Here is a 14,223-nt window from a genome sequence, read left to right as displayed (position 1 = left end):
CTTGTATATATTTTAAACAGAATTATGATGACTTGATAAATATCAGCTACAATGCCATGCCTCACTAAGCCTATTTTATTTGTTTGTGTATCTTAAATCTATACATCTGCAATAATATTCCCTATGAAAATTATCTGCTGTTAGACACAATATTTATACGTTTTATTCCTCACCTAAAATACAATTAATTAATAAATATATAAAATAGCTTTACAAGATTTACTGTTGTAAAAAACATTATTGGGTGAAAAAGAAAGAATGCTACAAAACATGTCAAATAAACACTATTAATGGTAACTGCAGTCATTATTCATGTTGTATGCAGAAAATCCCAATGTCATGTTCCGAGTTCTTGAAGTCCATTAAACTGGCGAAGGTGAAAGTGGCTTTCAGTGTGTCTGACCATTGCTCGAAGGGCACTAAAACCAGAGAGAGCCTGCAAACAATACATATAAAAAACAAATAATGAATGTGATATAAATCACTGATTTCTAAAGAGCTTTGTTTGATGCTCATCAGTGTGTTTTTAAATACCTCTGCCAAAATGAATAAGGAGAGAATTATATGAATTCCTCTTTCCAAAGGCTGAATGAGGATAGCTTCATTGAAAAGCTGGAAGAGAGTCAAAGGGAACTGCAGAAGGAGGCTCAGGAGCCAAAAGCCAGCCAGTTCAGGGACCTGCAATATATACAAACAATACCAAGAAAGCTGAGACAATAAAAAAATATGATTAAAAACAGACAATAGGAAATATTTTAAACTGGAGAATGAAACCAGTCCAACAGCACTTCATAGCAATGCTGTGATTAAATTAATTATATTGAGTGTTCTAGTTTAATCAAAATAATCATCATTATTTGGTAAAAATAAAACTTTAAAACATTAAACAACAGTTTGGATGTGGGATGTGTCCGGTTCCAGCACCAGAAACCTTTTGTTGCAGCATGTGCAGGACATGGCATGGCATTGTCTTGCTGGATCAAGCTGGGATGTACCTGATATATATATATATATATATATATATATATATATATATATATATATATATATATATATATATATATATATATATATATAGCAGTATTTGTCTGCTCCAAAATGTGTATATTTCCATTACAATTTGTTTTCCCAAATGTATTGCAAATAGTGAATATTTCAAATAGTGAATTATGTCATCAAGGCGCAAAATAATATGAATAAATAAATACCTTTTGGGCTGTTTCAGTTAAATGAATGTAAACATGTACAAACCACTGCTTAAGTTCTCATGCATTTTGTCTTCTAACTCAAATGTGTCTTTGAAATTGGGTTAATAGTTTTCTGCAATAATGGGTTTATCATTGAAATTTATGAAATTAAAAAAAACAACAACAACAACAACAAAGTGGCTCAGTCAGACATGCTAGGCTTCCTCTCTGTCTGCTCAAGGCAGAAATCGCAAAGTGACAACCAAACATTGAAAAACATGAAAAGAGATGAGGATATTGCTTTATTCCTCCACCATAGGTGGATATACTGACTTATTTTTGCAGTTTCAGATTATTCAGGTAGAAATCCACACTAAATTCAGGAAACTGTTAATTGCATGAAAGTAAACAGAGACCAAATATGCTAAAAAAAACCAGATTGAGTTACAAATGAGTTTCTGTGGTAATTCAAACAGTAAATGAAAATTGAGATAAGTTAAATTTCAGCCATGTACAGTCATTTCGTACATACCTTAAAAGATGTGGAACTACTGAATGTAAACAAATGTGAAGTTACCAACAATTTTAGATGTTACCTTTTAATAATACTAGTTTAACTCATTTGACATAGCAAATAAATAGTCTGTTAGGGCATATACCCTTATTATAACATGTTAACACAGTTCCTAATGTGGTAATAGGACATTTGTGGCAAGCTTTGGTCAAAATACCACAAATACTCCAGTATTTACCTTTTCTTGCAGATTCCCTACATAACCCAGGTACAGCCTGATAGCCTCGATGAGCGTCATTAAAATAAGGATGGTGATTAAAATGAATTTGTAGTAATCGGGGAGAACAGGGTACTGAAACAGAAATAAATAGCCAGTTAAAAAAGGGTCATTACTGTAATTCTCAAAACTATCATTGAGTGAGCTAAATGGAGACTTGCTTTAAGGTGTAGCATCACTACTTCACTGATCCACCACGCAGGAAAGAACCACAGATTAAAGAAGAGGGACATCTGGAGAGGCAGATAAGACACCACTTCTCTATCTGCAGAGAACGGAGGAGCAATGAATGAGTACACCTCGGTGAGATTTGAGTTAATTAACAGAGTTTGCTAAGCTAGTTTAACCACTTAACAAAACACCCTATCAGTAATGAAATGAACATAGCAATTTAACGGAGTACGATAATTCATCTTACAGCGACACACAGAGTAAAGCTAATATTACTGCCTTACTCTGGTTAGTGTAGCGTTAACGTTAGCTAGCCACGTTAAGGTGTACTGCACAGCTCAATTATGGGCTTAAAACTCACTCTGATTAAGAAACTTGACATGGTCCTCAGGCGAAAGTCGTGAATGAGTCGGATCCACAAACACAGTTCGTGAGAAATCTCCTAACCGTCTTCTTATGGGTTCAGGGAGATCCATATTTCACCCGCATCTCTTTTCTGTCTCTCTTCTGTCTGGCTAAAGCGCTAACAACACAGCAGTCGCTAACGGCGGAGGGCGGGTTCATACTTTTCCTCTACAGTTCAACAGAACGGCTCTTAAAGTGTAATGTTACATACAGTTAATGTTTAAAAATCACCAAATATGTTACACTAAGAATTCACAGGAGTGAAATGACGAAATAAACACAACCGTCGAAGTAAACCAGCCCATATTTCAGCAGTTAATTGTGCTTCTACAACTTGCTAATGGGAACGAACTGTTTCCCCTTAACGGGCACAGTGTAAACTAAAATACTATAGACTTTATGTACCAACCTAAAGGGCAGTTTCAGCAACTTTATCACGCCAAATTCATTCATTGAGGTGTGAGCCGAAACATTCAGAATGTTTTGGAGTGACATAATTTCACTGTTTGACATAAATTTTCTCTTCAAAACGATCAATAAACCCCCATTTATCTTTTGAGGTTTTATATGTGAGCCTGTTCTTTGTGAACTTATTTTCCAAAACTACCGTGAATTACAATCGTGTGTTGTGTAACGTTTTTCTGTGAAGTAGCTTTTAAAGGCTTTAAACTCTTTGGACACCTATCACAACCACTGTGAATAACTAAATATTTCAGGTACACTGAAACTGAGCGCTTCACATTAGAATACCCTGAGTGGATTTGTTCATATTTTAACTATGAACTTAGACGTTTTTTGAAAAATCTAAATCTCAAAAAAGTATTCCCTAAAATTTCACTATCTCTATTATTGTAGTTCACATGCATAGCCACCAGAAGTCGTGTGTCCCGAAACCTGACCTGTGTCAAGGTGATCTTCAGCAGCCAAGCAGGAGAAACTCAACAACAAACACAGCCCACGTTTTCCCAGAGAGCATTTTCTTCAAACAGAATATGCAGATGCAACTGCTAAAATAACTATTGTTAAAATGTGTTTTTCTTACTTTCAGTTTTTATTTTATTAGTTACAAAATTAAATAAAATCAATCCCTTTAAGGGACACACTATATCACAGCTTACATTGGTATATAAGTGAGGGAAATGTCTAAAGGAATCTCAAAAGTCATTTTATGGCTTTTTAAATTTGTGACACCAGTGCCATGGGTCTTGATGTCCATTCAGAATTACAGAATCATTTCCAAGGAAGCTGAAGTTCCAGAGTAGTCCGTGGTGTCATAGAACCTGAGACAGGATTTATACTGTAGGAGCTTTTCAGCCAGGTGACTTTGTCTAACTTCTTTCCACATTTCAACACTCAGATCCGTGTATCTGCACAACAAACATACAGCGAGCTTAGTTAGTATGCTCACAATCTACAACTCACAGTATGGTTACAAGATTGGTATTACATACACAATATGGTTACACTGGTGTGTAGAGTATTCTTATTACCATTTTGGTTGTGAACGTATTAATAATCATAATGTACTCAGAGATGAGTAGTAACTACTTATTGTAAGTAAATATTGCTTGTGAGAGCATATATACTTTGCAATAACTCTGCATGTAACTTCAGTTCCTATGCTCATAGATACTGGATCACTAAAACAGTTCTAATGTTTATCTGTTTATCTAAAGTAAAAAATACAAAATTATAAAAATTATAAATCACATAAAAATAATTGGTATTATGTGTGTTCAGATTTTTTTATGGTGCAGGTGTGACAAATCCACATCTGAACTGAGCATTTGTTGTGTTAGTATTGACATTGGTCCTGTTTAACATTAAGTTCAGTAATTGACTGATATCTGTGAAGATATTGAGTACTAAAGTAAAGCTTTGTAATTTTAGTTTTTTGTTTGTTTGTTTTTTATGTTTTTATTCAACAAACAATACTTTATTATTCTTTTGTTATGTGGACCAGGTGTGTAGGGTTAGATTAGAATGGATATAGAACACAAGGAGCAGGGTAGGGCAAGGCTAATATGTCAGTAGTTGTGGAAGACGTGGTGTATGAGCAACTTTACAACTTATGAATACTTTTAGGGGGAAAACAAACAAACAAATAAGCCAACAAAAAACCTTTGCAATCATAGCAAACCTGTAAGATAATTTCCAAAACACCAGTGTATTTATGGCCATTAGCATTGCCAGGGTGAAGAAAAACCTCTCCATGTTACCGTTGCTGAGTGTACTTGGATAAAATTTTCCTGAAAGCACAAATGATCCATGTTAGTTATTAGCAGTGGCATAGCCACAATCCATGAGTACTGTTCTGTTGTAATTAATGCAATAAGGTGAAATAGTCTTACCATCAGATACAAAATAAAAGATCTGAATCAGAAGAGCACCCAAAAAGCATCCTCCTCCATAAAAGAGAGTGAGGAAGTGTAGCGAGATGCCTCTGAGGTTATTAGGAGTCAGGCAGAAAGAGATGAGGGAGCCTGAGAAAATAGAATAAGGATAAAGGGCTTAATTGTTTACATCAAAGGTATCAACGGTGTATTGTAGTTGCTCTGCTTTCAACATTATGGTATAGAAAACTTATTATTGCTCTAATTGGTAATATGAATAAAATGAAAATGATATGAGGATCAGTCAATAGGACCTAGATTTATATATTTCAAGGGCATTATTGTGAAGGAATGCTCACATGCTGGCGTCACAAAAGCCTCAGCTATGCCAAGCAATATGTACTGAGGTGTAAGCTGAAAACAGGCCATGGAGGACACCTGTAGTACTGTTCCTGATAGTGTTTGTTCCACCTGAGGGTAATCTTTCCTCTGGATTTCTGCAATCCCTGCAGCCAGTGCAGAGAGTGCTGCACAGGCATGTCCAATTACTGCAAAATAAGAAATACAGCACAGCTTCTTTTCATTTGTAACTTTTATGTAGTGTATAATGGAGTAAGTTGACTTTGGATTTGTGACACTATTTATGATACAGGGTGAATCAAAATACACAGGACATGCTTTTATTTCTTTGGTATGCTACATGACCACCTTCCCACTAGAAAAACTTGTCCTTGATCCAATAATGGTGGCTTTCAAGATGGCGGCCATGTTCTGAACATAGCTGTACATAGATAGGCCCCCTCACCCATTACTTGCTGGGGTATTCAGATAAAAGGGTGTCCTGCAACCTTTGACTCACCCTGAGGTAGAAATACATACTTATAAAATTGGCTGGTGAAGGAGGAGCTTTTTTTAAAGACTGATAGCAAGTGCTGAGAAATTCCAGTAGAGGTGCTAAAATAAGCAATGGCAGGATACTGATCACATTCATAGCTGCTATTGGCAGGAGGAAACCATTGACATTCAGGTTTGAATGCATGGCCTGGAGATAATATCCTGAAGGAATCTGAAAAGATGTAAATTAAGTTATTAATCCAACAGCTGTGTCATAGAAGTTTGTATTCACAATGTGATATATACTTGGAATATGGAATATTCAGCTATACTATTAGTCTAAATTAGAACACTTGAAGATATATGGGGAGGTTCATGACTTCTAAGTGAACCTATATGTCCTGGGTGTTCCCATAAGATGTTTATTACATACAAAACAAATGAGTTTACTGTGTAGCAGAACTTTGTTTTCAGTGTGTACCTGGGTAATACAAGCACGGTAGAGCAGCTGCAGTCCAAAAAGTGGAAAAAGCTTTACTAGTATCTTAACATTTTCTACATTTGTCTCACTGTAACATCCTCCATTGTTTTCCTTGGCTCTGTCAAGCCAGCTTGGCACATCACCACTCAGATGACGATGACATAGGCAGCACATCTTCAGGGAGTTCAGGAACACACCCAGCGTGATCAGCAATGAACTTCCTGTGTGTAGTCAAAACATGGAAAGTTTATCAAATAATTGAAGCAGTTGCAAATTCAAAACTCATATACAATGATATCAACCATAGAGCAGCCCAACTCTTGTAAAGGATTCATATATAATATATATACAAGCCATAACATTAAAACCACTGACCCATCAAGGCATGGACTCCATAAGGTCCTTTTAAGTCCTGTAAGTTGTAAAGTGGGTCCTCCATGAGTCTGACTTGTGTTTCCAACATGTCTCACAGATGTTTAATCTGTAAATTTGGAGGATATGGAGGCCAAGTTTACACCTTAAACACCTCAAATTGTGCCTTAAAGCAATCCTGAATCATTTTTTGCCATGTGGCAGGACGCATGTCCATGAAGGGGATTATTTGTTCTGCAACAGTATTTAGGAAAAGCATGTGTCCAAGTAACTTCCACTTGAATGCCAGGACCCAAGGTTTACTCATCGAGTATCTGCATGTTATTTTTTTTGGGGGGGAAGACTGATCACAGCTTAGTCATTCATCAGTTCAGACAGATCAGTATAGTTTTTTCATTCCTTGTTGCACTATCCAGCTGTCATTGGATTTTTTCCTCTGCCACCAATCCAAGGAACATTTTACCTCTTCAAAAACAAATGAGATCATTACTGTAACCTGGAGATTTTTTAAAATGGTACAATTTTGCTGGGTCCCTGCATTTCATCATGTAGAGTGACAAGTCACACTGGCCAGTCATTTCTTTTTTTTTACATGTCACAGTTTATTCCAGCTCACTGAACCTCGAGCGAGCAGGTACTAAACAAGTTCCTCACGTGCATCTGTGACTCTTGGGCACGCATTAGCCATGTCACATGTCAGTGGTTTTAATGTTGTGGCTGATATATGTGGTGTGTGTGTATATATGTTTAGCCATGTTGGCATTCTAGGTCACACATTCAGTGTAGTTATGTTATTTGTTTCTAGACCTTAAATTGGATAAGCGGTTACAGATAATGGATGGATGGATGGATGGATTTGTTTTGTAATTTGACTACCTTTCTTTGGGCGGAAAATGAGATTATTGCGGGCCATATGAATGGCAATGAGAGCCAACAGGACAGAGGTGAAGGGGATGAGGAAGCCCAGGTTTTTGCCCACTGACTGCTGAATATAAGAGATCCCCAAGAAGACAACTGTAGAATTCAGATTGACTAGCCAGTAGAGCCTGTAAATATGAAATGCCATCTTCAGCACATATTCCAGAAAAGTTACTCATATTTGACATAGGCTAAGAACTAAGACATTATTTAGTAGCACCTAAACGTTTATACTACTGTTTTATATACTGCCATAATTTTAGACATAATAATCCTTACCAATTGAAAAAGGACAGTATTTGGTGTTTGTCATAACCCTGAATTTGATAGGCCCCTAATGGACAGAGGATAGCACGGATGCCCCCAACGCCGAGTGCGGCTGCCAGTAGCCCAGTGTAGAAGAGAATTTGTTGCTCGTGTGGCTCGAGATGATGGACTGTATTGTGTGTGTCGATGTAGAAATCCTCAAAGGGGAATGCAACAACAGGGAGCATGGCAGTACCTGTGGAAAGGATGTCAGTGAATAAATTATTTGCTATGAAGTTGTCTTTAAACATGGATTTTAGTGTTAGTTTCAATTTAGTGTTACATTCAAATATTCGAATTAACTTTACAATGCATTAAAAAAAAGCTGTGAAAATGATATAATGTCCTGTTGGTATACAGTGGCCCCAAACAGTTTTTGGACATTGGTGCCATACATAATTATGTTCATTCTGGTTATATTAATTAAGCACAACTGTGTTCCTTGTGTTAGAAATTGCAAATCAAGTCACATTCATTCAGCCCATTCTAAGACTTTTCAAAAGGTGACAGGAGTGTTTCAGATTAATGTAGATTAATGCAGAAAATTATAATAATATATTTTTAAAATACAATAACAACATTATTAATGTTTTGCAATAATTTGTCCACCCTGCCCATACTGAAATTCAGAGTCTACTGATCACCCTAGTTCTAGGATTTTCTTGGCAATCAGAATAAAAATCACAGTTCTAGAATTCTCCAATATGACTTTGTAACCTCTCCTTCATGTGGCACTGCAGACTTTAACATAAAAAAACACACTTGGCATATGCTGATGACCTTTTTTAAAAATAGCTTTTGAGATTTTGAAGTTTAGTGACATCAACTCACCAATGAAATGAAGTAGAGCACAAAGATAGAGGACTTTTGTCCTTCCTAGGCATGTCTCTGCAAACCAGCCCACAAGAACAGGTGTGAGTGTAGTGGCTCCAACAAAACATAGGTTCACTGTGGCTGCTTGGTAATTGTGATATCCCAGCTTGATGGTGCAAAACAGGATCATATTGCAAACAATCCCAAAGAAAGTGAACCTCTCGAATAACTCCACAAAAAGAATACAAATAATCACCTGCAGCTTCTTTCTGTTTTTTCGAGGCTTAAATGGGGAGACCATCCCACTTGGGCGACAAGCTGTAGAGAGCTTTTTTAGCTGATGGCCATCCTGAAGGCCTGGGACGATGAGAGAGACCATGCTGCTTCTTCAGACACAACTGTAGATGTGCTGTGGGAAATGGATTATTCCCTGTACCCAGCCCAGGAAGAAAAACAGCAATTAAACACATACATCTAAGTCAGCTTAAGTCTGTGATAAAAAAGGGTCAAGTCATCTGCACGTGCCAAAGCTCACGCTCATCTTCTGCTGTGAATTCCAAGTAATGTTTTTTTCACCTCTGTCTCTCTCTCCAGTGCATGAACCGGTCTTCGCCAGATTCTGGGGCACACTCATTAGGGCAGCAGACATAACACCAAGGTGATGACACAAGCTTCTATAATGAAAGTGATGGCAAGAATGTGTGAGATATTTTGCAAAGGCCTGTTGCTCAATGCTTTTAGGTTATCATTTGTTTTTTTCTGTTAATACTGATGACCCATGAAAGGAGCTGCTAGTTTAGAGAGACAGAGTCAGGAAAGTTCAAGGCCCTTGCTATGACCCAGGCAACATTGTTTAGTGTTTTAACTGTTATTAGTTTTATAAGGGATCTTTTGAAGTTGTTGTAGATGTGTGTTGGTGTTTCATTATAATGTAGATGTATCACTATAACAGACTTAAATTAAAACCTTTTTAAAGACATCAAAATCTGACAGACTCATTTCACAAGTAAACATCAAACTGATGTCTGTGTTGACTGAGCAAATTAAATCTCATTCAACCATTAATGATCTGAGGTGCCTACAGCATGTCACATAATTGTGTGAAAGCTAGTGCTCAGTGTTAGTGTTGATTGTTGTGCTTGGTGAACTACTACATTTAGACTGAGGTTATCAACTGAGAAGTCACAGACATCCATAGCATTTGCTTAAATTTTGAAAGTTAACTGTGTTTTTTTTTAACATTGACATTAAAAATATTCACTTGCAAAAATACTTTCCTAGTAGAAACGGGGGCAAATGATTGGTCTAAACCTTCCTTGTCCCCTGAAAACTTACTAATCAATTACAGCTAATTTGCCAGTCCCACCTTCTTAGTTATAACTGCAAAACAATCAAACTTTCAGAATAGACTAACAAGTTCAGAAATACAAAGAAATACTTAAACACACAGGACTACATAAAGTTGTGCTTACACGTTTGAAAGTTTTCAAAATATGAATTATTTACATGACTAAAAGTAGAATAATAGCAGGGAAATCATTTGAACAATTTATGCTTTTAGTGACAGAAGCTACCCATTCAGATAAACCAATGATGCAGCTAACACTAAAACTAGCCTGGGCCATGTTAAATGATAAGGTAGAGCTTAGCACTTAGCAATATTCATAGTTATTTGACTAACATTAAAGGGTGGCACGGTGGCGCAGCAGGTAGCCACACAGCTCCAGGGACCTAGAGGTTGTGGGTTCGATTCCCACTCTGGGTGACTTTCTGTGAGGAGTTTGGTGTGTTCTCCCTGTGTCTGTGTGGGTTTCCTCCCACAGTCCAAAGTCACATGTTGGTAGGTGGATTGGCGACTCAAAAAGTGTCCATGTGTGTGTGTTGCCCTGTGAAGGACTGGTGCCCCCTCCAGGGTGTATTCCTGCCTTGCGCCCAATGATTCCAGGTAGGCTCTGGACCCACCGCCACCCTGAACTGGATATGTGGTTACAGATAATGGATGACTAACATTAATAAACCAATGCATGCAATATAGTGAGTCTTAATTATTCAAAGACACAAGCTAACTTGACAGCTTTATGCTAACGGAAAAGCTAACGTGAATAGCTAGAACTAGTTGTGTAAAAATATTACATTTTAAGCTAATCTTGCTATTTGAAGCAGAAACGTCAACGCATTGGAGGTCCTGACATTAGCTGCTTTTAGGCGAGCATCAGTCAACCAGTTTTTGTTTGTTTTTTCTTTAGTTGACAGTGACTTTTAGCTGAATACGGAATAAGTCCTGAAATTACATTATTCAAAAATAAGAATCCACTGCTTGACACTTAGAAGAAATCACAAAGTGAAATTAATTGCTATTAGGAGCAACACTTTTTTTCATTCAGCAGATTTTCTTGCGTTTGCTTTGACCACTGCTTTAACTGTTAACGTCTTATAAATGTTAATCCATAATTTTGGGACACTATTGATAATCTGTATAGAATTTCTTAGTCTTGTAATATTGACTAATTGTGTGCCATCACTGTTCCCACTACAGTTTTGTTGACTTTTTTTTTTTTTTTTTTAAACAGAGACAACTGTTACTCATAATTTTGTAGTTGAAAATTTGACAGTCCTACAATAGTTCAGTACTCCTGTTTGAATATTGATTCATATTTAATTTCTCAGTTTTCTTCAGAGACTGAAATAATTTGTCATTGCATGGAAGGAGAGTGACCTTTTGATGTTGAGTTTCTTTCTTTGTGCTTGTTGGCCTACTGCCACTTGGCGTCACACATTCACAGTTCTGGATGGTTGCGGTGTGCTGGACTTGAATATTTCTGCCTGAGCTCACCAATTATGAGCAGAGAAAGGGCCACACTGGTGGTACTGACTGGGCGTGAATGGATCTCTAAGCTAGCGGAGCTGTGTTTAAAAGAGAAAGGAAACCAGTAAGACTGAAAGAATACTAGCTCTGTGTGGTGCATCAGTGAATGAGCCCGCAGTTTGGTCGCCATGGATCCCATCCTGTGTTTTATCCTGAGCTTCAAACACTTGAATGAAATTATTTTCAGGATCTTTTCATAATACTGTCTTTTTTGTCTGTCCATTAGATTACATGGAACATGGAAGTACATGGAACGATAGATTACACACGTGTTGACCGCCAAATAGGGTTATGTGATAACAAGAGAATCTATAGTGACATTTTATGCAGTAACATTTGCTCTAACAATTAGATGTTTTGTGCTCATCACTGTCTTTAATGTGCAATTCTCCTAGTTTCCCACTAGGCGGCACTATTTGTGTTGGCATGGATAAGGTATAGAGGAAACGCTTCAGATGTGGTGTGAATAAAATGAACGCTATGTTAAAATGTGTGCAGTGCTGTAGTTTGCTTTAGGTGCTTTGCAGGTCATTACTAGGCTTTAAATCATACTTTGGGGTCATGTACACAACGGAGAACCCATTACAGGCCAATAGTTGCACTTGCCAGTAAAATTAATCTTGTTGATAGTTCTCCACAGAATTGAGGACCTACCTTCAGTATATAATGAGTTTCCTTAGCTATTACACATCTGACTCTAAATATGTCTAAGTTCTCATTACAAATGTAATATAATATAATTATTGTGTGTTTCTGTGTAACCTAATGGTTTACTCTAATCATGATGAAGCAAAATCTTACACTCTGTGTGTGTATTAAAGTTAATTCCTTTTATTGCAGTTGCTTTCAGTATTTTTGATTTACCTATTTAGATTTTATTAAAAACAAATTTGAAATGATTAAAAACACTGATCTGATTTACACTAGATATATTTGAGCATTAAGGTCTGCAGTGCCTCCTCAGGGCTGTCATTGGGAGCAGCAGCATTATACCACGGTGTAGGTCAAAGAATAATAATATCATTGCATGTTTTCCAAATACAGACATGAAATATCTGTATTCAGTCCAGGGCATATCTGATAAAGACAGTGACACCAGGTATTGAATACATTTAGGAAAAGTAGGATGTGAGGACGGAATTATAGGTTAGCTCATACAATACAAATGGCCCGAGGTCACCTGGAGGTTACAAAGAAGCATGCACAGATAAAGTGCTTTTGCTACTATCCCTGCTCTGTGCCCTGTGAAATAATCATTATGTAATTCAAATTCAGAATATTAATCTCAGGTCCAATCAGAAACATGCTACCATAGTAGTAGCACCAAGAGTCGTTTGGAGTTGATCCAAACAATCAACAAACAAATGAATAAACCTATGGTCCAGTACACATTACTATAGTTAAAAATGTTAATTGTGGTGATTTATAATGAAGCAGATTCATGATTGAAATATTTAAGATGATGAATCTGCAAGACAGTACATTTTAAGCATACATTAAGTATACCACTGATCAAAGCCTTGTACGTGCATTTTATTTTTATTTATATCATTTAAAAACATATTTGTCATGACAGCACGAACAAGCTTTCGGAACTGATGGGGAGAAAATGTCTCACAGAACCAGGTGATCATTACTCTCAATTAAAATGTTAGTAGTAAAAGTAAATAATCACAGAACTGCTAATCAAGGTTTCCTCTGCTTCGGAAGTGTGTAATTACATTGTTTGTATGAAACACTCTTTCATGTTTCTGGATTCTGCCCTCAAGCTCTACATCTCAGAGGGGCTTTAATTGCAAACTTGAACATGTGAATATACTACACATAGGCCAGAGTTATAAGAAGACTTTTTTTGTTGTATTGTGGCATGAGTTCTGTTTAGAACACAGTATAACCTCTAATGAGTTTGACAGTCAACAGGTGTGCTTTAATGATCATGCTACAGAGCTGCAAAACATTGAATCATAGTGTTAGTTGTCTGCAGTCCCTTTTTTAAGACTCGGGTTGAGACAACTTTAATCACATCATGCTGAAATTGTCCAAAGACACACAGGCCCTCAGTGCTCCACGAGTCACACAACACAGCTTTAAAAGACATTGAAAAGGCGAGCAAACTCTAAAGAATTCACTTTCATCTTTGCTCTTGAGTGGTTTCCTTGGTGGTAAATAGGCTTGGCGATAGAGAATTGCTTAAAACGCCCTTGTCAGACACAAGCAAAAGCAAAAAAGAGAGCCCTCCAGTGCCGTTCATTGAGCTGCTCGCATCTTGTTTCTGGGCCATACATAGAAGAACACAGATCTCTTCCCTGAGGTGGGATAGCAGTGAAAGGCTTGAGGGTGCTAATTAGCAAGGTGGCTTTTGATTTGCAGTGCAAAAACGGCCAGTGCAGATGTATAGGGCAAAGGGATTAGGCTGCTCGCAGTGTGATGTACGCCCAGTCCCTTTCTCTGCTGCTGGAAACTCAGGCATTGAGGTAAAGCAGCCTCAGGATGTTAAGCTACTGGGGTGCCAAAGGGGCTGTTGTGTGGTGTGACAATGCTGCTCCCTCCACCCAGACGGAGGATGTGATAAGGGAGCTAATGTAGCCTCTCAGCCAGGCCTTTGGGTGCAACAATACACTACATGAAGTACCATCAATATGAAGGGATACTTCCCAACTCATAAACAGACAGTAAAATAACTGATTATTTATTTACATTAGTCAAACTCCTCACTTAACTCCTTGTATCTCATGTCAGAATACAA

At 37.3% G+C, this 14,223-nt stretch overlaps 2 protein-coding genes across 2 annotated transcripts; both read right to left on the bottom strand.

Moving 5' to 3' along the window:
• Positions 1-255: 255 nt before the first annotated feature.
• tmem17 (transmembrane protein 17) lies at positions 256-2,820 on the bottom strand. The gene is made up of 5 exons (XM_066667163.1): positions 2,511-2,820; positions 2,140-2,243; positions 1,940-2,053; positions 535-678; positions 256-436 (listed from the first exon to the last, which is right to left on the bottom strand). Exons 1-5 carry the CDS (start codon positions 2,623-2,625, stop codon positions 338-340), a joined length of 576 nt encoding a protein of 191 aa, XP_066523260.1. The 5' UTR covers positions 2,626-2,820; the 3' UTR covers positions 256-337.
• Positions 2,821-3,776: 956 nt separating this feature from the next.
• Positions 3,777-8,990, bottom strand: slc15a5 (solute carrier family 15 member 5). The gene is made up of 9 exons (XM_066668823.1): positions 8,630-8,990; positions 7,772-7,994; positions 7,451-7,620; positions 6,203-6,423; positions 5,767-5,953; positions 5,247-5,435; positions 4,906-5,037; positions 4,695-4,803; positions 3,777-3,921 (listed from the first exon to the last, which is right to left on the bottom strand). Exons 1-9 carry the CDS (start codon positions 8,988-8,990, stop codon positions 3,777-3,779), a joined length of 1,737 nt encoding a protein of 578 aa, XP_066524920.1.
• Between the last annotated feature and the right edge of the window lie 5,233 nt (positions 8,991-14,223).

This window comes from Hoplias malabaricus, chromosome 4 (genome assembly GCF_029633855.1).
Source record: "Hoplias malabaricus isolate fHopMal1 chromosome 4, fHopMal1.hap1, whole genome shotgun sequence".
Taxonomy (NCBI): Eukaryota; Metazoa; Chordata; class Actinopteri; order Characiformes; family Erythrinidae; genus Hoplias; species Hoplias malabaricus.
Note: the sequence above shows the minus strand (reverse complement) of the source record. Positions and strands in the feature narration are given on the sequence as shown.